The sequence below is a fragment of the Hyalella azteca genome, unplaced genomic scaffold, assembly GCF_000764305.2.
Source record: "Hyalella azteca isolate HAZT.00-mixed unplaced genomic scaffold, Hazt_2.0.2 contig16054, whole genome shotgun sequence".
NCBI classification, from domain to species: Eukaryota; Metazoa; Arthropoda; class Malacostraca; order Amphipoda; family Hyalellidae; genus Hyalella; species Hyalella azteca.
The window spans coordinates 164,329-191,328 of NW_025945881.1; the positions used below are offsets into that span (position 1 = coordinate 164,329).

Consider the following 27,000-nt stretch of genomic DNA (forward strand, 5'->3'; position numbering starts at 1 on the left):
ATATAATATAATATAATATAATATAATATAATATAATATAATATAATATAATATAATATAATATAATATTACTCACACTTAACATCAAGCCGCAGCGCATTGGACATGCCATCCCCGACTCTGTTATAGGCGTGGCATGTGTATGATCCCGCTTGTCTACGACCAACTTTCTGAAGCACCAAACTCTGGTTGCTCACGATCACCCCACCGCTGATGTTGTGCCATAACACTTCATTCTAAGGGAGATAAACGAAGATTTTTATCATGTGTCACAGTGTCGGTTATGTTACTACAATAGAATTGGTCTTTATGTTGTAATGTACACGTATCACTCAGAGATTTGAGTGAGATTTATTCCAAATTGCGATGCGTTTTTTACATTTGCCCAGGTAATTCCTATTATATTAGGGGCTCATCTTATGCTCATGCGTTTTAATGAGAATGGAATTAAAAGCAAATATTTCAATCTCTTTATGAGTTTATTTAAATGGCATATGAACGTATTTTTTGCATCATTCTTCTGTACGTTAAGCCTAGCTATAATATATTTTAAAAGGGCTATTTCAGAAATAAATATAGCATAAGTCAAAATGATATATTGTAAAAATATATTTTACAAAATTTAATGCAAGAAGGATCACCGAGAGCAAGAGTTTATTTAAATCATGTTGTACAGAAGAGCTTAATTCAGTTATTATTTTGTCGTATGCCAACGAACCAACAATGTTAATCTATTCAATAGACATCGGACTTTTTGCTTAAGTGACATTTATTGAATGATAATAGTAGCTTTGAGATGAGTTGATGATGAGTTAGTTCAACTATGCTGAACTCCTGCTGAGCTTGTCCTGCTAAGCATATCATAACAATAACATATTTTTTGCATATTATTTTCTGGAGATTTCAGCGAGTTCGCACAGTTTTAACTATGCAAAGAGAAATTATTGTTAACAAGCATTAGCAAGTCATATATCAAGATAAAGCTTTTTATCGATTGTATCAATACTCTCCCTATATTAAATTCGAAATTTATCAATTTTCTCGTGGAAATACTTACGTCATGTCGCCACGAAACTCTGGAGACTCGCGGGTTAGCATCGATGATGCACTCGAAGTAAACGTCGTCGTCTTCTTTGATGTTTTTGGCATCCAGAGACGCGCCGAACCTGGCGTGGGCTTTTGGAATGTCTGCGAAAATTAGACAGGGAAATTAGTGTCTTAGAGCATAAATCATCAACAGTGTTTTAAATATAATTAATAATGAAATTGACGGCTAAATGAATAGTTAATAAATAATGCCAATGCGCAGCTCTGTTATTTGTCAACAGTAAACCATGTTCTATTGCCACAGAGCGTGGTTGATGATAATAAAAAAAGTTATTCTTGCCATTCATAACCTTTAATTAAAAATTAAAAATTTGAATAAAATATTTACACCATATCATCATTGAAATTATGGAAAATGCACAAATGGTTCCACAATGCACATAAAAGTAAATAAAATATGGCTTGAATCATGTAAGTATCATAAATAGCACATTATAACTAGTTCAGACATAACTAGAAAGACGTAACTAGCACATAGCTATTTAATAGCTAAAATCATAGCTATTTTAACATAACCAGCATAACATTCTAAGCTTTTGTCTAGGCAGCGCTAAATGCCCGTAGTTGTTCCAGTCCTGCGAAGGGCGCTAATCCAAGCCTCGCGCTTCGCATGCCAAACAAACCACAGAAATTCGCAACGTTATCCTGCATAGCCAATTAATTGATCCTCCACAGAGGGCGTCGGATAAATTACATTTATTTGCATTGCTAGGTTTATTGCAGACTTTTTCTTTCAATTTTATGAGCTGGTTTCATTCCTGGTCACTTCTACTTACTAATTACATGGGCCATTAATCTGCTGAACTTTGATGATGCTAAAGATATAAGCCATAAATGAGGACATAGACATAGTGTGGCAGTAAAATATTTAACACATTGACTACGAAGTGGTACATATGAGTACCACGAAATGTATTTCTTCAGGACGTAGTGGTACATAATTCAGGATGCCTAAAATAGGCCAAATCCGAGAACAAAAAAGGCCAAAACAGGCCGATAACTCAATATATATTACTAGTTTATTTGTAGCTTCCGCTACAAAAATCCATATATTTCCTTTTTGCAGCATTTAAAATTTAATTAGGAAGTACCCCTATCATAAATTTAAGCCGGCCAACGCAATTGAGAAAAACTAAATCACGGAATTCGTCCGGAAAAAAAGATCGTCTGGCAACCCCGTTTAAAACAGTACAAAAAATGAAATAATAGTACAAGATGAAGCAATCCTAGTCAACGTGTTAAGCAGATTTTTGCTCAGTATTGATCCTTAACAACTATGTTCATCATGTCTTTTCTCTATGACATTAAACAGAGGCTTTAAAAAGTGTGCATGGATTTGTTTGCTATATATAGTGGTCTATTTCAGATTAAGATTTCAAATTTTTCAAGTGAAATGGTTTTTAGAACGAGTGGTGCATGTTTACCGTATTCATAATGCAATGGAACAATTGGCAAGAAGATTTTTCGGAATTTAAAATTTGATAAATTATTTAAATACATGAACCACATTAATAATTGATGCAACATTACCGGGGTGAATATCAGGCGTGAGAATCTAAATTCTTCTTCATGATTAGTTATTATTATAGAGCTTTGAATTACCTAATAATAGTCCAAAAATATTCAGTATACCATAACTATGATTTCACGATATATCATAGCACAACTATCATTACATAACGTGTATTGCATAACTAGCATAACTAAAATAAGCAAAACATCAGTAGCATTACATTAAATGTATTACATTAATAGCGCAATACAACATAATAATGAACATATAGCGCATAATATAATAGCATAGCACGGCTAGCATCATATAACATCATCGTTACACTAGCATAACATAACTTGCATCAGATCACTAGCATCACATAACTAGCATCACATAACTAACATAACACAACTAGTATACTAGTATAGCATAGCTATAGCATAATCAGCATAACTATCATCACATAACCATCATCACATAACCATCATCACATAACTAGCATAACTAGCCTAACTAGCAGCGCACTACCAGCCTAACTAGCAGCACTGTACTAGTCCACGCACACAGGACGCTCAGGAGCCACGATGCGTTGACAGACGTCGCCGTGGCGAAGCATAACCATCATCACATAACTAGCATAACAATAACATAACCAGCATAACACAACCAGCTTAACATAACCAGCTTAACATAACCAGCATGACATAACCAGCTTAACATAACCAACAGAACATAACCAGCATAACATAACCAGCATAACATTCTAAGCATTTGTCTAGGCAGCGCTATATGCCCGTAGTTGTTCCAGTCCTGCGAAGGTCGCTAATCCAAGCCTCGCGCTTCGCATGCCAAACAAGCCACAGAAATTCGGAACGCTATCCTGCATAGCCAATTAATTGATCCTCCACTTTCACGTCGGTTAAATTGCCTTTAATTACATGGCTAGGTTTATTGCAGACTTCTTTTTTCAATTTAATTATCTGCTTTCATTCATGATCACTTCTACTTACTTACTTCAACTTCTACTTACTAACTGCGTGTACATACTGTAACTCAGGCCATTAATCTGCAGAATTTTGATGATGCCAAAGATATAAACCATAAATGGGGACAAATACAAACAAATTCTGGCATTAAAATATTTAAATAATAATGCTCAGTATCGAACCTTGACTACTATGTTCATCATGTCTTTTCTCTATGAAATTGAATAAATATTTTAAAAGTGGGTGTACGGATTTGTTTGCTAGTGGTCTATTTCCAATTAAGATTTGAAACTTTTTGAAAGAATTGAAATGGTTTTTAGAACGAGTATTCTGCCACATCCATAATGTGACGGAACAATTATCAAGAAAATTTGTTGGGGTTTAAACTGTCTGATTTTATTGATATTGGGGTCTAATAAATTAATTGAACACATAGACCACATTAAAAATTGCTGCAACATTACTGGGGTGAATTTCAGGCGTGAGAGTCGAAATTCTTCTGCATGATTACCTATTATTATAGAGCTTTAAACTACCTCATAATAACCAATAATTATTAAGCATAACATAACTGGCATAACGCAATTAGATTAACATAACTAACATTTTGCACTATATCATAGCATAACTGTCATTACATAACGTGTATTGCATAACTAGCATAGCGCAAATGTAGTATAACATAAGTAGCATCAAATAAACTGTATAATATTAATGGCGTAATAAAAATAACATAACATGCAAATAACATAACATGCGTAATAAAAATAGCATAACATGCATAACATTATAGCATAACATAATAGTATAACATTGCTAGCATCATATAAGTAGCATAGCATAACTAGCATCGCATAACTTCCATCACACAACTATCACAAAATAAAGAGCTTCACATAACTAGCGTCACTTAACAAGCATAGCGTAACCAGCAGCGCACTACTAGCATAAATATCATCGCACTACTAGCCTAACTTGAGGCACTCTACTAGTCCACGCACTCAAGACGCTCAGGAGCCACGATGAGTTGGGTGGATAGCTAGAGGTCAGCATAGCCCAAATCCACAGTGCGATTCATATACCTTCCCGAGCGTAACGCAGCCGGGCATCTTCACGGCTTTTGGCACAAAGCGCCAACCACAACAGCGCAGTTCAGTCACAGGCCGGAGCGCATACAGGCCGGAGCACAACTGGCCGGAGCGCAGCAGGCCCTACCGCAACAGCTACTCCTAACGTAACCTAACCTAACCTAACCTGAGCCGCCTGTTGTGGTAGGGCCTGTTGCGCTCCGGCCAGTTGGGCTTTGGCGCTGTGAAGCAGTGGCCGTGTTGTGCACAGCGGATTTACTGTTAGCCGGAGTTACCCACAGCTAATTGGCCTGAGGCTATGTGTAGATATTGCATGCTGATATTTGGCGTCGGGCCCAGGGCCTGTTTACGAGTCAATTTTGTTACCCACGGCTGCGCTCCCGATGAGTTGACGGACGTCGCCGTGGCGAAGCATAACCATGGCATCATCACATAACTAGCATAACTAGTCTAGCTAGCAGCACTCTACTAGCCTAACTAGCAGCGCACTACTAGCCTAACTAGCAGCGCACTACTAGTCCACGCACACAGGACGCTCAGGAGCCACGATGCGTTGACAGACGTCGCCGTGGCGAAGCATAACCATCATCACATAACTAGCCTAACTAGCAGCGCACTACTAGCCTAACTAGCAGCACTACTAGTCCACGCACACAGGACGCTCAGGAGCCACGATGCGTTGACAGACGTCGCCGTGGCGAAGCTCTCAGCGACGCATGAGAGCAGCGCTCCGTCGTCGCCAGACTCTGCCGTGAACATGAGCGTGCTGGTCGTGACGTTGCCGTTAGATGACGTCTGAAACAGAGACCAATTCAACGTATTAAACGTATTATCATATTATTGAGTGTATCACGCCGTGAACATGAGCGTGCTGGTCGTGACGATAGCATGTTCAAATAAAATTGGTGATGAAGCCATCTAATCATCACGGTGGTAGCATTAACTTTGCTCATTTGATGAAATTAATATTTGCAATACTTCAGTTAAATCTTTTAAAATTACTCAACTGCCATGGCCTCTCCGATGGCGCAACGGTAAAGGCTCTGCTTCGCGTGTGGGAGATCGGAGTTCGAATCCTGCAGGCAGGGACTTCTTCAAGTCGATTTCTCACGAGGTATGTGTATGGTACTCTGATTATATGTTCCTGCTACATGTCTGACATTGTTACTTGTACTGCCATGGTAGATTTGCATACGTAGCACTTAGAATGGTGATTGGATGATGCAATATCAGTAAATGCAGAAGCATCGGATTTGAAACTAAAGGAAAATTTTTTATTGAATTCATTTTAAAGGTGGCCACTGGTGGCTCATTGATGCGCCACCGGTGCCAATGGGTAGTTATTGATGTACGAAGAGCCGTACGGGTGTGGTGGCCATTGGCAGGTTATAGGTGTGGGATAGGTGGTGCACGCCACCCTTAATTCACTGTATAAATCATATAAGCTCCACCTATGGGGTCCGCCGATAGCCACCATAAAAACATAGGTGCTCCACTCTCAATTTTTATTTGGGATTGTGGAGCGCACAATCGCAATAACCAGGAGTAGGGTCTGAGTTATTGGCCATAGCTTTGGAAAGTTGGTCGAGGTAAGGACTTGGATACAGAAATCGCCCAACTTAACCTCGTATCGGCTTTTACGGTGCTAGACTTCAGATCGGATTACATATACTGTGAGTGATAGTGATTGAGTTTCAGTCACTTCGTTTGAAGGGCAAATAGCCAACGACATTTATGACATAATGGTCAAAGTTTCAACGACATTCATGTTTCAATGGTCAAATATCCAACGACATTTATGGCTCCGTGGTCAAATATCAAGCGACTTTTATGGCTCAATGGTAAAATATTTCACGGCATTTATTTATTCTCAGATCCGTTAATGCAAGCCCGTCAAGGACTTTCACAATTTTAATTTGTATTGATTGACATTCGCCATCCCCCGCAGATTGACCATCCCACCGGAAACTCGCAATCATTGATCATGTTAACTCTCGTGCACGAGCCTGTGGCGCATCTCGTTGCAGTGAAGCAATTTCTCCAGCGGTTCCATGCCAACCAATCGTCAAGAAACTCATCAGTTCTCTCCATATCTCTAATTGCTACGCGGGATATTATTAGGCTTCTTATTAGTTCGTAATTCAAATATTACATTGCTCTAATTTTCGTGATTCAAATATTACATTTTCGCATTGGCACACATTTTTCGATTATAAATCATTATCTTCGAAACTTTTCTTTATTCATGGAATATAGAGGTGGTTTAGACCTTCTTACACATGCTTCTATTTAGAAATTGTTATCTGCATTGAAAAATTCCCATGAATAATAACAAATATTTCTTCATGTTTCTGCCTGGCCAATTCAGATAGATAAAGTAGTCCTTCAGTTCCCGATCGTTTTTATAAAGTTTTGTAGTCACATTATGATATTTTGTTTTACTCTTCTCATGTTTAATAGATAATAATTTACACCATTCAAGTTATTTCATTAGCTATCCTGTTGTTGGGCTTGTCAGTTCCGCTATAGTCTCTACTCATTTGCCTGTCACTGGTGCTGATAGCTGCTATCTACATGTCACTGGTGTCAATGTCCGTTGTCTACATTTCACTGACGTTGATATCCGCTGTCTACATTCCAAAAAAATATTGGTGGAGTATCGATAATTATTGGCGTCTAAAGGTGGAAATTTTAGGTGGAGCACCGATGGCGCATCGATGCGACATCTATGTCGTGTCCGCTTATTTTCCACTTATAACCTGCCGATGGCCACCCTAACCGAAAATCTCATCTTCCACCAAGAATTACTTCATGGCGGCGATGGCGCATCGATGACCCATCGATGGCCACCTCTAAATTGAAGTCGATTAAAAGTTTTTCGTTAGTTTCAAATCCCATTCATTTCCTAGTAACTGACATTACTTACTCTATTATACATTCAGAGGACTACGTTCACACATCCACCGTTGTAGTATTAGCAACAATGTCAGACATGTAGCCATACCATATCATACACATTCCTCGTAAAGAATTGACTTGAAGAAAAGTCCCTGCCCATATCGCAAAAATTAATATCTGCTGTCTACATGTCAATGGCTTTGGTGAACGTCATTGCCACTACACGTCATTGACGTAGGTGAACGCTGTCTACATACCAGAACGTTAGTTACGTAATTTACAAGTCAGTGAGGTCACTAACATTTGTGAACGCTTTTCACAATCCACTGACGTCAAAAATGTGACGGTAACTCACGGTTTCGACGGCGCGTTGCAGGACGCGGCTTGCGTTGTTCCACCAGGTGATAACTGGCGGGGGGCGAGCGCCGGAGACCTGGCACATCACTTGATACTCGCGGCCAGCTTCTATAGACCCCGACGGCGTCATTAACTTAATGTTCAGCGCTGCCACTGCAACATAAATAATCAAATATAGACCCCGACGGCGTCATTAACTTAATGTTCAGCGCTGCCACTGCAACATAAATAATCAAAATGTCAAGTTTCCATGGCGGAAAAAGGTAAATGTGTGAGTGCTTTATCTTAACGATGCTGTCAATTTTGATTACCGTGGAGTCTCGTTTGATGCGTTGGGAGGATATTAAGGTGAACTTATTCTGGAAAATTAGAGGTCGAGTATTCGAAAAAATAATTTGCGAAACTAGTATTCGGTTCTTTTTTACATTCTTCAAAAATTTTCAGTGATGTTGGCGTTCACTTTTCAATTATTCTTAAAATCATTTTCACTCAACTCCAGTTGTAAAAAATTATTCGATACATATTTTTTAACTTCTAAGTTTCTTTGGCACATATGCAGTGTATTTCCATTTTTTTACGACATTTCCATGAATGATCATCAATTTCTCCGCAATCGAAATGCATTTTCCATGCCTCTCAAATCATATCATTTGTACGGAAATGCAACTTGCACCTTTGTTATAAATTTTATAGGAAAATTTTGTAAATTTTTTAATAGGAAAATAAATTTTCCTCTAAAATCAAACTATTAGCGAACCATCCAAACTACAAATAAATTACCTTTTTTCCTCGTTATTTCAGTTAATTAACTGTAACCTCAAGTCAACCTTGTCCGTCTACGTTTGAAGTAAACCTCAAATATCTACTAGAATATTCATCATGAAATGTTTGTACAATTTCGTCACATAATGCAATTGGTAGCAATATTATCGTGATGTGTATTATGCGAATAGTATTTTACTATCTCATTCATTGCTGTTGTAAAAGTAAAAAAAATTGGGGGCCGCAGGCCCCCTGAGTTTTTACTCCGCGTCTTTCGCGTACTATCACTGTAGTGCACACAACTTTCTCTCATATAATCGATTGAGGCGCTGTGGGGTCAAAGTTTCCGTTCGCGCGCTCAATGCTCGAAAACGGCAGCTCTGATCTCGCTGGAACTTTCACCACTACTAGTCAAAAATGAATTTCAAAGCTTTTTTAGCTCGTGTCACTTTGCGAAAAAATGTCGCCTTCATGCTTTTTTTGCTAAAAAACACTGCATTTTTTAGATTTTTTAGCGAAAAATTCACTTTTTACTTAATAGTTCCTAAACGGCGTGACCTTTTTCGACCAAACTTCCTACACTCACCAAATCGGTGATGACAAAAATTTTCTTGTGTGATTCGTACAAATCCTGTAAGTTTGAGCGTGAAAATGTCCATTTCGAAATTTTGGCAATATCACTTTTTTCCTTATATCTCAACCAAAACTGTCACGATCGGGCTCAAACTTTGCACGCGCATTCTTCCAAAACTGGCTCACAAAATAATCTTTGATTCCTTCCGGAGAGATTAGCCTAGCCTGAGAAAACGCCCGTCAAAATGTCAATTTCTGCCTTTGGCAGATTCGTCATCACGTCCGAAACAAGCATCACAGCAGTTTCGGGTTTATTTCTAACCCTTTGTCACATCAGCAGCTACAAAACGACGCCCAACACACGTCGCAGCTCTTCCTGAAGCGCCCGCAATTTGTCGTTGAAAAATACGTGCTGAGCTGCCCAAATTCCTCTCAGCATTTTCGTTCATATTTTCGAATAATGATTTCAGATTGACTTCAAATTTCATACAACACTGCTAATATCTTTGATACTAATTTTCATGCACTTTGCCGATTTTTCAAGGTCGATTTAGTATTTTAATTTTCGATTTAAAACCAAAACTGAACCGAGCTGTGCTAGAAAAAATGGAAGTCAAGTCGCTATATTTTCATCAAATGAGCACCGATTGAGATAAAACCTCCCACAAGCCTGCTCCAATGTTTCATGAACAATTTTATGTGCCTGACTTTTCTTCTTACTGTGCGAAATTTCAAATAAATTGGTATATGCGTGGTATCTTCTCGCGGTCCAGTCTTGCTGACATTCGGAATTTCCCTCATGAAACGCTGAAAGCGTACTGCGTCGGTACATCAAAATATGCTTCGTCGATAGAATTTGAGAAAAATATATACGTCTAAAATCATAAAATACTCTTTTAATGCCATCCCCATGCATGTATTACCTAATGAAGGCTGAACAGAGATTTTATTGGAAAATTTGATTGATAACTTTATAATGAAAATCGTCATTTCACATTCAACGGAGACACTTTTATTTTTTATTTCTTACCCGATTTTTTTCATGATGTACTGCAATCATTTCACTTCGATTCTATGAATATTAAACTATTGATAATATTCACATTCTTTAGGTTTTTCGACCATCACGGTGTTCAAATGTAAACAAACAAAACAAACATTTTACCATTCTTTAGGTTTTTACATTCTACCGGCTGCTAACTTGTTGGAAACTGAAATATACGCTGTTGTTGCTCATTTAGGCTATGTGTTAAATCATGAGTCATCTTGATTAATTTGTGGAGTATTGTGATTTAATAATAAAAGAAACATAACATAATTTTTTTTCTTGTTGAATATGCAGATTGTAGACTTACCCACATGGAACCATGAAAATATTTCCATTTATTTTCTGAGGATGTGACAAAGGCATGGTCACTATGGAATATTTTAAATTAAGTATCAATTTAGTTGATGTTTGTTTTCTATTGAAAGGACTTCCAGTTAGGATAATGTTTTCCTAGAATTTTTCTTATTCTGATCGACGATCGTGCCCTTCAAGATACAACTCCAGTTGAATAAATATAAATTCAACATAATAGATATGGTGCAGTCTCAAACCATGCACTTTGTAAATTACTGTTCCATGCAGTGGCATGCTCCTTTAGGCAATAAGAATTCTTATTTTTGGCTTCAAGTAGTGAGGTAGAGCCTTCCTTCCATCTTTGGTGCTGCCAAATTTTCACTGAATCATCAAACTGATTGAAAAACAGTGCACTATCAAACGACTATTGGCATCCTAAATTCATTGAAGAAAAATGTCCCATAACTGCAACATTCTGAATCAATTGACCGATAATTCTCAAGCTAGAATAGAATGACTTATGACAATTAGTTGCCATTTAGCACTAGGCTGTATAGTAAGGCCGTTTATTTCGCAATATCGGTGTCTTTTTTTGAGATACCGGCCTGACACTTAGTCGCTATTCAGCACCAGGCTCTAGAGTAAGGCAGTTTAGTTCGCAATATCGGTGTCTTTTTTTGAGATACCGGCCTGACACTTAGTCGCTATTCAGCACCAGGCTGTAGAGTAAGGCCGTTAGCTCACAATATCGGCGTCTTTTTTTAGATATTGGCGTCTAGCTCAAAATATTTGCGTCTCCATCATGACACCTGAATTGCCACTACCTGAAATCTTTTGAAATAAATTTTTAATTAAGGGGAGCGTCTAACCCAAAAATTATCTCGGCTATTTACAAAGGGATCACTCTAAAACTTGGTTCACATATGTAAAATGGAAAAAAACTCACATTTTGTTCGTGTGAATTTTTCGAAAAAAATGAAAGAAAACGTGAAATTCATAGAAAACGGTCAGAAAGGGGGTTACTTTTGAAATCTATCTCCTCCTAGGAATTTCAAGCTACGACATCGAAACACATATCATTCGATGCGTAAAATCTTTATCTATAAAACGACTTAGCCGTTTTTTAAATTTCTTATTTTTGCGGGTGTGGGAGCATTTTTCGTGAAGTTTTCGGAAATTTTTCGATTTTACCCCTTTCCACCCCCCCTTTTTCAGGAATAAAATCCAAACTATGACGAAATTGTAATTGTTTTGTAGATCTATTCTTTGCGAATCGAATGGTTTATGTCTCATTGTTGTAGCTTCAAAACTCTAGGAGGAGATAGGTTTTCCGTGACAATAAGTGTGAATGTTGAGGAGAGCGCGACAAAGTCCCGAGCGCACTGCAATAGGCGCTTAATATAGCATAGATACCAAACTAAACGTTTCTGGAGCTTGATTCCACAGAAGGATGGTGGGAGCGACTACATGCGCACCTCTCCCTACAGAGCCCGGAGGCACACTGAGCTACACCTCATAGAAACACTGTATTTGTATTGCAGGGCAGCGAATTAGCTCCTATGTAATTACTGAAAGAACTCTCCCCCCGCCCCCCTTTCATGAAGTGTCGTGAACGTACAAATCAACGTACAGAGATGGTAATGGTACCGTTGGATAGGCCAGAATGTCAGCTTTAAGCTAATTAGTTCCTATCTAATTACTTAAATAACTCCCCCACCCGCCCCCTTTCATGAAATGTCGTGAAATCATAAATCAACGTACAGATATGGCAGTGGTACCGTTGGATAGGGCAGAATGTCAGCTTTAAAATGAGTATAAAAACCGACAAAGTGAAAATTTTCAATTTTAGGGTAGACGCTCCCCTTAATAAACCCGTTTTGGGGACTATTCAAAGAGATTTCATATATTTAAATGAAATATATAAAGAAGATTTTAATGAGCCGAGTAAACTGACGTCACGTTTGTCATGATTTGATTTTCACGAAATGCGTTGGGATTGTATAACATCAAATTTAATACTCATGGCTTTGCCATGTTTTTTGACAACACCCTGCGGGTCATGCTACCTGGGACAGGTAGCGTGATCCGCATACAGCGCGTTCTACGCGCTCTCCTGACCGCGAAGCGGTTTTCGAGCACAACTGGGACGCGCAAGGCGCTTTCTCGAGCATGGAAATGAACGGTTTTGAACATATTCGAATTGATTATATTCAGATAGATGCGCTATCATACTTGTTGTGATATCCATGTTTAAATTTTAGATTGAGTATGGTCGAAAGGAATTAATTCAAAATTCGTGAATGCTTTATAATTGAATGTTTTCCGGCCGCAAACGTTTTGCTCAATTTTGGCAATGATGGTGTCAAATTTCAATGCTCAACATTGCTACTAAGGGTAACGTCATGATGAGTTGAAGCTGAATATATTGAGAAAGCACATGATCATAATACTGAAACCTCTTTAGGGCTATTTGAGATGCTTCCACCAACGATACTGCTTTCAGGTTATGTGCAAGTGGTAAAAAAATTTTTTTAAACTGCATTTGGCATGTCCAGCTGTCGTTGGATGAATTTTTTTTGGCAATTATCAAGGGGCTCAGCAAAACTGGACATGGAGGTTAGGTGGAGAATGCAGAGTTATTTTCAAATTGAAAGTGCGTTTTGAAATATCGTCTAGTGGTGTGACAAGACACCGAATAGACGGTTATATTTGTAAAAGTGGCACTCAAATGGGAGTTATGTTGACAGTGACACATTATAGTTATTGCTTTCGAAGTTAGTATTATTGAATAGGTTAGGTTGGAGATAGGAAGTGCAGATAGAGGGTGCACATTAGGGTTAGGTAGGGGTGGCAGAGATGTTTTTAATGTGGACGCGCGTTTTAACAAATCTTTTGGTGGTCGGATGTGGTACCCAAAATGATTGTTGGAAATAGATTGTGAGTTATGACCCCACTGGGGTTAGGTCAAGTCTGGAATAGATTCGGTTAGTAATAGCCAATTGCCAAGGCCCACTGGGATTAGGTCAAGCCAGGAACAGGTTCTGTTAGTGGTAGCTGATAGCTTAGGCCCACCGAGGTTAGGTCAAGTCAGGAACAGGTTTGGTTAGTTTGATTCCCCCCACTGGGTTTAGGTCAAGTCAGGAACAGGTTCGGTTAGTGTGATTCCCCCCACTGGATTTAGGTCAAGTCAGGAACAGGTTCGGTTAGTGTGATTCCCCCCACTGAGGTTAGGCCAAGTCAGGAAGAGGCTAAGTTTCGTTTAGGCATTGAGGGTCATTGACGTTCTTATTGGTCGACTATATATAGAAGATTAATTTTGCTTTAGATAGATTTGTTATCTAAAGCGAATGAAACACGTTGTGAGATGTGTGGTTAGGTAAAGAATAAAGAAACCTATGGTAATAGAAGTAAAATATGGTAATAAAGAAAGAAATAGGGGGGTTTTGAGTAGGTACATCTGGTTCTTCATTTGCAAATTCCGTACAGACTCATATACAGTTTCCTTGCTAGCGTCTATCTCAGCTGTAGCGTCTACCTAGAATGTGGTTGGTATCAAAGCATTTCAATGTTTAACAATAGTAAACAACAAAAATCACACTAAAGCTAGAAGAATCACACTAAAGCTAGACACTAAAGCTAGAAGAGCCATTGAATAAACTCCTAATAAATGAAGTAGTTAAAGAATACAACATCCGGCATTACTCACGGTTCATGTCGATCATGACTACGACAGAGGTAGGCAAGGTGATGTTGTTGTTTGATGCTTCGCAAGTGAGAAGCTTTTTCAGGTCTTGCCTGGTAAGCGGACCTAGAGACAATGTATTGTAAGGCTTGCCATCGAACATCAGTCTAATGGCATCAGGAATCTTCTCTGTGTGAGGTGCCAAGGATATCGGCGCAAGATCTGAAGTAGTGAAGTTTTTATTCAAAGTTACGCTCTGTTCCGTGGAGATGTTGGGGAATACAAGTTCTGACATGGAAGAGGCTGAATAGTTGATTTCCGACTCCATTAAACTGTCAAGAAGTCTAGTGTCTTCGAACCAAACGACGGTTGGTGGAGGCTTTCCTGTGGATGAGCGACAAATTCTAATAAGGAGATGGAAATACTGGAGAATATCATCTTTTAATTGTGAAGCTATGGCAATAACTTCGATTTCATTCAAATTTTAAAACACTGTTTATAAGCATTATTTCATTCAAATATTGAAAGGTTTGTATAGTGGCAAGAATTTCATCAGAATATTCAAACATTGGTCATAAATAAAATTTATGGAATAACTACGAACTGTTAATAAGTTGATTTTCTGTGAAGTAGTGGAACACTGGTGATGATTTTGAGACTAAAAAATTGGCTAATTTCCTATTCATATTCCTATTGCGCTTTCAGGAAGCGGTATCAATGACCAATAATCGGCCGTAACTGACTCACTCATTATTATTATTATTTTTCCAAGTCATTCAATTGGACACCTGGAACAATAAGCGAATATTGCGAGTGAGAGAGAATCAAAGCGATCAAGTGCATCTTCACTACTGTAAAGCCTTATTATGTATACTTGGTATCTCAATATTATTTTCAAGTATTAAATCGCAGGATAATCTTTTCGAGTATTAAATATCTGCTTGGGGTAGTATCAGCCTTTATTCAGCCCAGACAAAAATCTCTACTTAAATGAGATTATTTCTGGAATTATTTATTAATAATGATCTTACTTGTCAAAAAGTATTGCATAATTTTTTTAGATCTTGAGCTATTGCAATGAATAAAAATCATTCGCCCCGTGGCAAAGCAATCAATGATTGAAATTAAACTACTGAAAAATGCACCAGAACATATCGATATGAAATCCTTTTCTGAACCTATAAAAATCGTTTAGTTTCTAATTTTTTCAAACAAAACTGGGCAAATGAAAACCGCACAAAACGCTGTCTGGTCAGATAATAAATACATTATAATCCTTCACTAATTGGCTTATTGAACAACAATAAAAACCGTTCCCCGTGGCGAAAACCGTCTCCCTTATCGAAGGTTGTGCTGACCGTTCCAAGTACGTACGATAAACGTACCGAATGCATCGACCGTTCTTCTACGTCAGCTGGTTAAACCACAGGGCGGTTCATCAATGGATGGAATTGGAAACTTTAAACGAAAAAATAAATAAATTTGGCACTCACCGCCCTGGGCGACGCAGGTTAAAGTGACCATGTCGCCCTCGTGCAGCGGCCCCACGACGCTCGACACGGCGTGCGGCAGTGACGAGCCTTCGTACACGACAACGCTCGTCGGGGGCACTGCAGTGATGAACAAGTCGTAACGTTCAAATACGATATGAATAATAATCTTATTAAAAGGAAATAATAAGATTATACGACTGGAATCCGATTATTATTACGTTCAATAGTTGTACATGTAATCTAAGTGGAAACAGAAGCTACGGATAAAAATATCAGTGTAAATTTTCCAATGGAGACGATATATGTGAATGGAAACATTTTGCTAGAGAATTACTGTGATAATCAAGCTGTGATGCAATTTTAGTGAATTATAGAACAATATATTAGGAAATGAAATCTGTGCATAATTAATTATTAATGACATTGTGGAAAAGATGAGAGTTTTCAAAATCTATTTATTAAACATTGCAACTGTACAAATTTTAATTCATTTGACGAAAACATTCCAAATTGCAAACACTAAGATGAGAAGCTTAATGATTTAAAATCCCATGCAAAACAGAATTTACTTTCTCCAGCTAAAATTGATTCCTGTGTGTAAAAAAAATTGCATTTTGAGAAAGTAAATTGCAGCTGTTGTTTCAAATGTCAGAACTCATTACTTTCACAGTTGGGGTACAGCAGCATCCTTTATCTTCCTGCTCTAACATTTAGCATCGTGACAATAAGGCTTGAGAGATTTAGGACTAAAAATACTCCATAAGATACGAACAATTTTCACTCAAAAACAACGACAGAAATCCCTCAGCTTCCCTCGACCAACACAAAACGTCTTCATTCCTTGTTTACCCGCACTCACCGACAACACTGAGCACAACTCGTGTAGTTTTCGTGGGCTGTTTTCTGAAGTCTACCCTGCAGTGGTAGAGCCCAGCATCGTCTTCTCGTAAAGACTTCACAACTAACTGAGCAGGCAAGCTCAGTACCTCTAAAGAGGCTCTCGCTCCCAGCGCATCTTCAGCCGACCAGTGAGAAGTGCGTCGGCTTGAACCTGAACGGTCGTCGTACCTGAGAAAATCCCGAAGAGAAAATGTGGTTTCTTCGTTCAAGAAGGTTTCGTGTGCCTGCTAGACTTGGTTGTGAAATGACAAACAGCGATCGTCACGTCTGGAAATTTTCTAGACAAACGAGGTTTTTAGTGTGCACCAAAATAATTCCAGTGCTGCGTGGGCCTGTTGTTAAAGAAGCTTGAGAAAATTTGCACGTGGGTCAAAAATTTGTGAGTAACACAACGCATATACTCTAAGTAACACATGGTACGTCAGCGGTTATTCCATATTCTTAGAGAATTATAAATGTGGCTATATTTTACCTGATGTTGTCCTGTTGCTAGAGAAGAATTATAACAAAGGAAGCCTGCATGTTGAAAATAGTTATTATTTAAATGAAATGTTAAAATCTAGAGAATAGTTATTCCCCTAAAAGATCAAGTAAATTTTACGGTCCTTGTCATTCTTCGGGTAGAACAGCAGACGCGATTCTCATAAAACTAAGATACATTTTTAAAATATCTATACATTGCTTTCAGAGCTCCATGAAAAACGAAAACTATTTATTTCTTTATTATAATCTTGTCTTAAAGTCATTGGAAAGAGTGCTATCAAAAAAGGATCTGATGATTTTCAACATAAATTTTCATGGATAATTTTTCAAATTGGTCAGAATAATAATTTTCAGGCAAGATAAGAATAAATTAAGTGATATTAACATAATTAAAATATTATTTCATAGCTTAGTCAAGCAATTTTTTACAGACCACCGGAATTTTTTTACCCGTTTTTATGATAGAGATATGTATGAAAACACCATCAATGGAAGCGTTTATATCACAGGAAAGTATATTATTAATATCTATATATTATTTATTTAATACGATTTAAGAACTTTTTCTATTTAATGAAAAAGGCGGTTTGTTGCCATCTCCTCTTTCTAAATTTTGTATCTTGTGATAGTTTGGTGGAGTTTGTAATTCATGAATTTCCCGACTCGAAACGCCTAATTTATTTATAGCATGAATTTTGTAATAGGATGCATAACTTAATATTTTGTGATACTTAATATTATATATTACTTCATACTACACCTAACTTCATAGTATGAACCAACTAACAGCTTGCATTAGTTTAAATGCTTGCGTTACTTAAGGAAACTTCTGCATTCCATGAAGGTTTGAACCGATAGAGATGATGAATTTCTGAACTAGAAATAGAAAATAATTTGAATTGATGCATTTGTTTTCTAACTTTGATGATTTGTCATAAAATCTATATTACATTAAATTTTAATTACAGAATTTTGTTTCTAATGAAAATGACTGACCTTCGAACTAGGCAAGGTACTTCGGCCAATGACTGAATTATTGAAGGTAATGTTAATTAAAAGGAAGACCCAAAGTCTACAGCGTATATATTACATATATCATTTTATGATCGCAACGATGAATTCATAACTATTCTATTTTCTATTTCCATATTTTTACATAGTTTGAGTACATCAGGGTTTTCAGCGGAACGGGGTGTAAACACATGGGCAGTCATCAAATTCATATTTTAAAATTCTATGATTAAAACAACAAATGCGGTAAATCTCTTAGAAGACAGCATTTATGAGAGTATCTGCATTTAAAGTTGAGTTAAAATACCTCTTTCTAGTTTTATCAATACACATCGCCTGAGGGCTTAAATCACCAATATCTAGCCTATCGATATGCTAACTAATTCATCAGCCCTTGAAAGGCTGGCGATTTATAGACACATTAATCTTGCCGTGCAGCAGAACTGTTTTGATCTTTCCATCGATACGCTGGGGCTTTAAGAAAACGAGCAGCAAGAAAATCGCCTTTAAAGTGACGTTTAAAACGAGTGAGCCGCTATTTTTTCCGTCATGAGCCTAATTTCCAGCACGCATTCTGCAACGTATTCATTTTGACAAGAAGTTCATTCAGCGTTGATGCACCCCATGGTCCTCGGAACACTGAATATTACCAGAGAATAAAATTCCAGCATAACTTCAGATCGAGAAAGAAGTTGCGTGAGATCTTTCGATACTAATTTTTTGTTCAACAGTTTTTTGCTCTGAAAATGCAGAATTTTCTTTTCTTGCCTCATGCAATACCTGCGCTGCAGTGGTTTTGGAGAAAAATTAATTTAATTTCAGGAAAAATATAACGATCTATACTGTTTATTATATTATATGTGGTTATGGTCCAGGCCGCGAAAAATATGCATAAAATTTAAATCGCCGTCACTTTATATATTCGAAGTAGCAAAAAATTTATATGCTGAATTCTCCTCAAAATAAATGGAAATCTATTCCTTCCAAAAGTTTAAAATAAAATGAAAGAGGCAAATACATGAACACATTAAGATCAACACAGATTATTGAATAAGAACGAACACGATCACAAAGAGAATTAGATAGATTAGAAGAGATTAGATTATAGTTTCTTAGTCATCTTTATTCCCGAAATATAACATGGAATTAATATCACCGAATTATATTTTTTTGCCTATCGGGAGAACCATCACTGGAAAATTATTATTGCATATTAATTTCATATAAATATGAAATTCCCAACACAGCTTTATCAATATTGAAGCATCATAGAATATTCCAGTATACATTTACAGGTATTCACGAACAATATCTTTGAAAAATACACGTTTAATGCTTTAATTCCGGACGAAAATTTATTTTTTTTTGGGAAATATTCGTTCGCTGTTGCGGGAGTGGACTGCGAGTTAAGTAGTTGGAAAAAACATTTTTCAAACATTATGCTGCATATGTTAATTCACTTTTCATAATTGAAATGATTTACGTCAACCAAGATTGCCCGAATTAACTAAATCGTCGTGAAGGGAGTTATCGATAATATAATGATAGCAATGATATGATATAATGATAGCAGTCTTATACAAACTGAAATAAATCGTGTTTATCGTGGCAGGGCTACTCTCCATTCTATTTATTCTCTATTCTATTCATAGAAAAAAGTTATTGAAAAAATTCTGTCAGATTGAAGAAAATTAATTGCCATGATGTTAATGCCCGGGCACAAGGGTCCTACGGTCGTCGGATCTTATGTATCAAAAAGCGACAGGATATGGAAGGATTTTACGGGGACTTCCCGTGAGAAATGAGCCGCGGCATGACAGCGTCCCTGAGTTATGACGTCCCGGCGGCAGCTCTGAACTCCCCTGAGGAAACAGACTCTTCCTGACATCCATCATATCCTCTGCCACAACAGAGCAAGGGTTGGGGATATAACACTCATAAAAATGAAGCTTGGCGTAGGTCAGAACCTCTGCCACAACAGAGCAAGGGTTGGAGATATAACACTCATATAAATGAAGCTTGGCGTAGGTCAGAACCTCTGCCACAACAGAGCAAGGTTTGGAGATATAACACTCATAAAAATGAAACTTGGCGTAGGTCAGAACCTCTGTTACAACTGAGAAAGGGTTGGAGATATAACACTCATAAAAATGAAGCCTGGTGTAGGTCAGAACCTCTGCCACAACAGAGCAAGGGTTGGAGATATAACACTCATAAAAATGAAGCTTGGCGTAGGTCAGAACCTCTGCCACAACAGCTCAGGGCGACCATAAAAATATTCTTAAGATATAATACCCATAAACAGGAAACAATGTGGCTCTTGTCAGAACCATGTCATAGCCGCCCTTGACGCTCATGGGTAGGGAAAGTAATTCTTCACGAAAAAATAGCATACGATAATGTAGAACCTCGGCCACAATAGCTTGTGCCGAACTAATGCTGAATAAATAATATACTCATAAAAGGGAAATATCGGACCTTCGGTTAGTACCTTGCTATAACAGCCCTACACAACGCACAAAACTGGAATTGTAGTTCAATTAGATAGCAATGTCATTTTTACCGTTAAATTGGCGTGGTGAGTCTTTACCTGTAAATTGAGGTGGTTAGTCCTTTACTGTAAAAAGAAGTGCTAAGTTTTTACCTGTGAATAGGAATGAATAGTCCTTACCTGTTAATATAGGAGTGAATAGTCCTTATATGTTAATAGTAGTTGCAGATCCTCACCTGTAAATAGGAGTAGTTAGTCCTTTTTTGAACCACAGCAGCAGCAATATGGCGTCGTCGCCGGGATGCTGCACGTTGCAGGGTAGCGCTGTGCTGCCGCCCACCACACCCACCACCTCCACCACAGCGACTTGGAAAAAAACATAACAATTCTATTAGTTTAAAGTGTTTTTTAGTTTACAAATTATTCACAATCTTTTACAGAAAGACACTTTATTTTCCTAGAATGGTCTCAAGATTTCGATCATTCGTTCCTGAATGATATCGCTTTTCAATGGCAATAGGATTGTTAGTTTTTGAGCTGTTCAGTTCGATCACGTAATAGACATTTTCACTCGACCGTAGCAAATTCCATGTGTAAATTAAAGCCTTTGTTCACGGAGATCATAATATCGGAATTATTTAATCACAAACTTCATATATATTCACAAACTTCAAATATATTCTTAAAATATATTATATATAACAATTCAATTATAACTTATTTTAGAATATTCCAATAATTGGCTATCGACCTCTCGAGGCACTCGAGTACTCTGAACTCAGAAGAAGTGCTGCTCATTTCTGAGCCCCAGTTAATTTAAAGTATTCTCCGCAATATTAGTTGTGAAATTATCTTCAATTCTTAAATTAATACACCGCTTCTAAAGAATAAATGAATAAATTCTTTCATATGAGAGCGCCAGCTTAGGCACAGATTCATTAGCAGCTAATGCACAGCAGCTTATGCACATATTCATTAAAATTTATTTACCCGTTTTATCAAATAAAAAAGACAATATAACGGAAAATATTATTGAAATTTGAAGTAATGAAATCGCCGCGTTTTCCCTGAAACTGCGTGACTTGGTTTGAAATTTTCAAGTTCAAGGTAAATAATCACACAATTGTATTGATGTTTGAGATTTACAAGAAACCAAATGTACGGTCTCCTTAATTTAAAATATAAATGTAAGTTATTGTATGAAATTTAACAAGATAATTGAAAAGTCTTAAGTTGTTGCGACAGAATTTTACTCATTGTAAAATTCATTATTCCAGTTCAGATTTCCGTCATGCATCACAAGTGACGTCAAATGAAAAATTATGATGCATGACTACTTTGTCTATGATGAGACCTCAAGTAAATCTTAACATTAAATCATCACTCAGAAGGAACTGGGGGTTGAGACTGTCCAGTGATTGAAACATTTTCTTCTTCATTTGAATCGAGCGTTAGCAATGTGAATATTCTGATTTTATTTGCATTTCTATCAGGGGAGTACTTATTTCATTAGCTTGCCAAAATTGCAAGTTCATGATGTTATTGTTGATGTCAATTTAGAGTGGAGTAGTTTAGACTTAAGGAAGATACAATTAAGATACTAGAATGAAAGCACCAACTCCGTTTGCATATTTTAATACAAGGAATCACTGTCCTCGTTTCTAAAGAGACCAGCACTAAAGCAACATCTTCGAGTGTTCAGAAAAACTACCTCTTGACTGACAGTAGAAGTTATACTAGTTGACGTAAAACTTTGCTCCACGTCACGCTGAATGTGGTAAATATAAATCTTTTGCCCGTATTTTTATGCTGCTACTTCTGTTTCTACCTTAGTGATTCCAATGAGACATAAACGAAGATAATGCGAGGCCCTGACATTCCTCGCCAACCTTTGACCTGCTGCGACATCGACCCCTGGACGTGTCTGCTCAGCGCTGCAGGATGTGAACTGCAGGCGTCCTTGAATAATTTATAGTAGGCGCTCCATGTCGTCTGGTTTTTCTTATTTGATGACACAGCTAAAAATGCAGTTCCGTAAATATTATCCTGACGCCGGAAAATTACTAAAGATAATTTTGCATTTTACATGTTCATTACGGAATTTTTCGAATTTTTGCATAATTTCTTTGCCTTAAGTGCCAAGCTCGAAAATCAGGCCTTTTAGATGCAAATAAAATTACACGAAAATATACCTGGAAGGACTCGACCGCCTCCTGGAAATTTCGCACCCATGCTTCTTAGAAGTTTCAAATATTGACCAATCTCTTGAAGCTTCACATATTGACTGAATTTTGAAGCATCGATAGATGAGAGAGACGCCCGGCACTTCGCTTCAATTTGGGCATCGGCGATGATAAAGCCATTATGATGCAGATATTGCCAGGCATCCCTGCTAGAAATAACAGCGCCGATTTGCAACTCTAGCGCCGGAGAAAATAAGTTCGCTCTAAATTTGCATTTGTCCGAGCGATTTTCTCCGACGAAAGCAGTTACCAGGAAATAAAAATTTCTGGGAGCCCGGCAGCACTTAGGCACGGTAAATTTTCCTGTGGCATTTAGTTTAGAATGACATAAAGCCAAATTTTGAGACAATTTTTTTATCACCAAAAATATTTACTGCAGACAGCCTGATTTTGAAAAATATAAAATGCTCAAACTTTCTCACCTGCCTCATTAAGTTTCGATCATTGTCAATAAAAACTCCGGCGTTTACCAAAATAACGTCTGACTTCAATCAATGGAGAAAAACATCAATTTAAAAACAATTCAAAGTAAAATATTATGAAAAAAATATTCTGTTTCGCGTTGGACTTTCAACTCCTACAATTTCTTGCAATCTGAACTCACGTAAAAAAAAGTATTGATGTAGATTTGTTGAAGTTATAACGGATCAAGCAGCGAGCGACCGTAGTGAAGATTACTATGGTATATACTATTTTTTGCATCATTCCGAGTAAATTTTCCTGTCATGGTTGCTGCTGCCAATTTGGCTTCAATTAAAGACAGTCGAATAATGGAACCTTTTATTGGAAGGCGACGCCTACTAATTGAAAAAAAATATTGCTGTATCGTTATCGGGCACCAACCGTAGGCTTTACAGCGGCCGCCAAAACCCCGACTTTGTGATCAACTTTAACATCTTCCAACAACGCCTGATTCTTTGGCAAAGAAGAAAAATTCGACTCGCTTTTGACGCAGACGTTCATTAGACGAAAGTTTTCATTAATTAAAGGAGCACGCTTCCATACAAATTAGATTTGTTTGGAAGAGAAAATTCCCAAACACCAAAATGTTTTAATGAATTTCAAGAAAATCAAAATTAATGAGTGATGATATTTTGCTCATAGAGTTTAATGTTCTATATATGTGTAAACTGCAGCGATGCAAGATGATCGGTATTCCTTAAATGACTTTCATCATGGATCGAAAAACCCTGCCTCTGAAGCGTATCCATGTGCTCGTCCTATCTTGGTATTTCAGCAGAGCATATCCAATTACACTTATTTCGTTAATTATTACCACTAGATTTAGTCTCATTATGTTCTTCGTATCAAACATAATCAGTTATTAATCGGATCTCGGATGGATAGATGCTCACCAGCCTTCAATGCGCCCCCAATTTCTAAATGTGAGCGATGTTTTTTTATTTCATTTCAAACGCAACTGTTGCATTCCAGCTTCACAAATTTATTTTCTATCTATTTTGTTAGTCTGGGACATGTATGTCACGCACATTGTACGGGCGGACAATTCATTAAGCGTCTTGAGTTTTAGTTTCGTATTTAGAATGTAGATAGCAAGCTCTCGAATGGAGAGTAGAAATATTTGATAACTGTTTCTCAATTCTGAAGATTAATTTTACCAAGTATACAATTGTTTTTATGTCGTGTACTAGATTAAAAAAGTGAGATTTTACTTCTCAGTCATATCTTGTTTGCAATAATAATTTTATCTAAGGAAACCGCTCTCTATGAGAAAACAAAATGAAATAACAGCCTTCGAATATTTTTGTGAACGAGTCTACACAACAGAGAATATCTGCTGGCGCTGCGTGCCGTCCATCTACGAGCGTCGCGCGTGTTTTAGCGTCGCCAGTTACGAGCAATCCGAGGGAAGCTTCCCCTCGTCAATGACGCCTCAAATGTCATCATATTTCACGCAGCCGTTTATTATAAACTTTTTATTGAAGCTATTAGCGCCTGAGTGGAGCCTTAACAAATCTTGAAAATATCTTCATACGAATAATTATTTAGACTCCAAATGTTGTGAGTTACTCTTTATAATAGGTGTGAGGATGCCGTTTGGAGCTTCTACGTTGTAATTCACTTTTAATAGTAATGAATGCTCAGGGCTAGTTTTCTTAGTTATTCTATAGTTTTCATTTGTTCATGAGGTGGAGTTTTGAAATTCGATTTTGAAATTGCATTTCCGACAGAACTGATTGCAATGAGTTTTCACCATATTTTTTGCATTATTATTCTAAATATCCAGCATTTTATCTCATAGTTGTAGAAAAAATATTAAATTTATTTTGCTTTGTATTTATAACATAAAATTTATTCAAATTAACGTCAAGCCCGCATGCACTACAGGATAACTAATTGGGTTGATGGGCCATATCTTCGTTCCAAGTTGGAGAAATGCTCTTCAAAGTGGCCGGCGTGGCAACCCTGCGAGAGACTGACGATCGAAGTAACCAAGAGAGGCGACACTTTTTCCTTTGACGCAGCATTCAAGTTTGGCGGGAACGAATGTTACCCGCGAAGTTAAGCCACTTGAGGAGGAAACTTGAAAAAGTCTCAACCAGAAACGTCAATTGGAATGAAACGAAATGGTTGAACGCGAGAAAACCGGTCATACAACAAAAACAAATATTTGCATAATGCATACAGTCATACAATATATAAAATGTTCCTCTCTTGTACCGGCGTCATCAGACTGTCATTGCATTATAGTTCAGTGAAGCTATGCAATCAAATTATGCCAGATTTTTTTTTTGGTTACGCAAAGTTATCTAGTTAGTATTCATTTGTACCTAAATTATTGAACAAAACCTATTAAGATTCCAGATAATAATGATGGTTCAAAATATTGCGTGATGTGTAGAACATTGACACCCAAAATAAGGTTTTCGCATGATGAGGAAATGGTATCAATTCAAATTCATCGTTTATTATCTTTTTCAATCAATATCTTTCATTCAATTTGCATTCAAAAATTTCCGTACTTTTTGCTGTTAACATTTCCAAGCTTGATCCATTTGTTCTCTATTTGCGAGCAGATAAGGACTATGGCATTCTCTCACGAACTCCAAGAATTATCTTTTCAAATAAAGAAAGCCTTACTTTTGAAATTAAATTTGGATGAAATTTATAAATACTCGCCTGCTAACATGAAGGTTTTAATATATTTTAATAAACTGTCACCCCAAATACTTTGGTGTTGCGCAAAAGACATATTATGTATCAGTTAATAACTAAAGGCATGTTTTGGAAACAGAAAAATTCAATTTCACTAATAAGGTTCTGAAACATGCGTAACATATACTAACCTTAAATTTATTGCTTAGCCGTATCATACATATAGAGATATTTTGTATCATCATGCTTTATTTGACAACTTGATAATAATAAGAAATTCAGGTATTTTCTATGTTGACGTTCAATTTTTTTTCTCCTTAATCTCAAGCGATAGCGATATACTATTATTCCCTTATTTTACGGCAAAATAATTTTCGATATTCACATAAACGATTTCAAACATTTGTTCCCACAACTTCCAATAATTACTAAATTATTCAACATTCATGTCATAATTATTTCGAAATATTCACAATAGTTTGCCACTTACTTCGTTTCATCTCGAGCGCCGCTGCCGAGTAAGCGAGCAGCGCCGCGATGACGTGAAGGCAGCCCAGCGTTGTTATGAAGCCAAATCTTCTCATTTTAAATTCCCAATTTTCCCTCGAGTCTTTCACTGCAGGCAACGAGAAGACGGGCTTTGTTGCTTCTCAACTCGAGACATCATATTTGAATTTTTCATTATAATTTTTTTCGCCACTTCGTTTTTAGACAATAATGTCAGCAACTTTCCAAGCCGGTTCTTGTGATAAGAAAACTTTATTTGTGACTCATACATCGGAGACTTTTTTCTTCACTGTTTCAGTTCAGTAATACGTGAATGCATTATCTGACCAATTTTTTAAGAGTATCTTAAAATAATGCAATTAGATACAACAGGGCTTAATAATTTTTCACTCTCGAATTTACGGGTTCCTTTTCTCATTCATTTTTAGACAATGTCCGTTAATTTAATACCCATGAAAATGAAAT

General features: G+C 37.2%; 2 protein-coding genes across 2 annotated transcripts; both read right to left on the bottom strand.

The window, feature by feature from the left end:
* Window positions 1–83: 83 nt before the first annotated feature.
* On the bottom strand, window positions 84–8,061 carry LOC108668043 (B-cell receptor CD22-like; the record flags this gene model as incomplete). Its single annotated transcript, XM_018155173.2, is given in 4 exon segments — window positions 84–236; window positions 1,058–1,188; window positions 5,330–5,471; window positions 7,930–8,061. Coding segments are annotated over 4 exon segments (558 nt in total), but the record flags the coding sequence as incomplete, so codon positions are not given.
* Window positions 8,062–8,065: 4 nt separating this feature from the next.
* Window positions 8,066–26,874, bottom strand: LOC125179241. Its single transcript, XM_047884720.1, has 6 exons — window positions 26,519–26,874; window positions 20,905–21,034; window positions 16,643–16,851; window positions 15,784–15,900; window positions 14,315–14,674; window positions 8,066–8,148 (listed from the first exon to the last, which is right to left on the bottom strand). The coding sequence occupies exons 1-6, from the start codon at window positions 26,610–26,612 to the stop codon at window positions 8,066–8,068; spliced, it is 993 nt and encodes a 330-aa protein (XP_047740676.1). The 5' UTR covers window positions 26,613–26,874.
* Window positions 26,875–27,000: the final 126 nt, after the last annotated feature.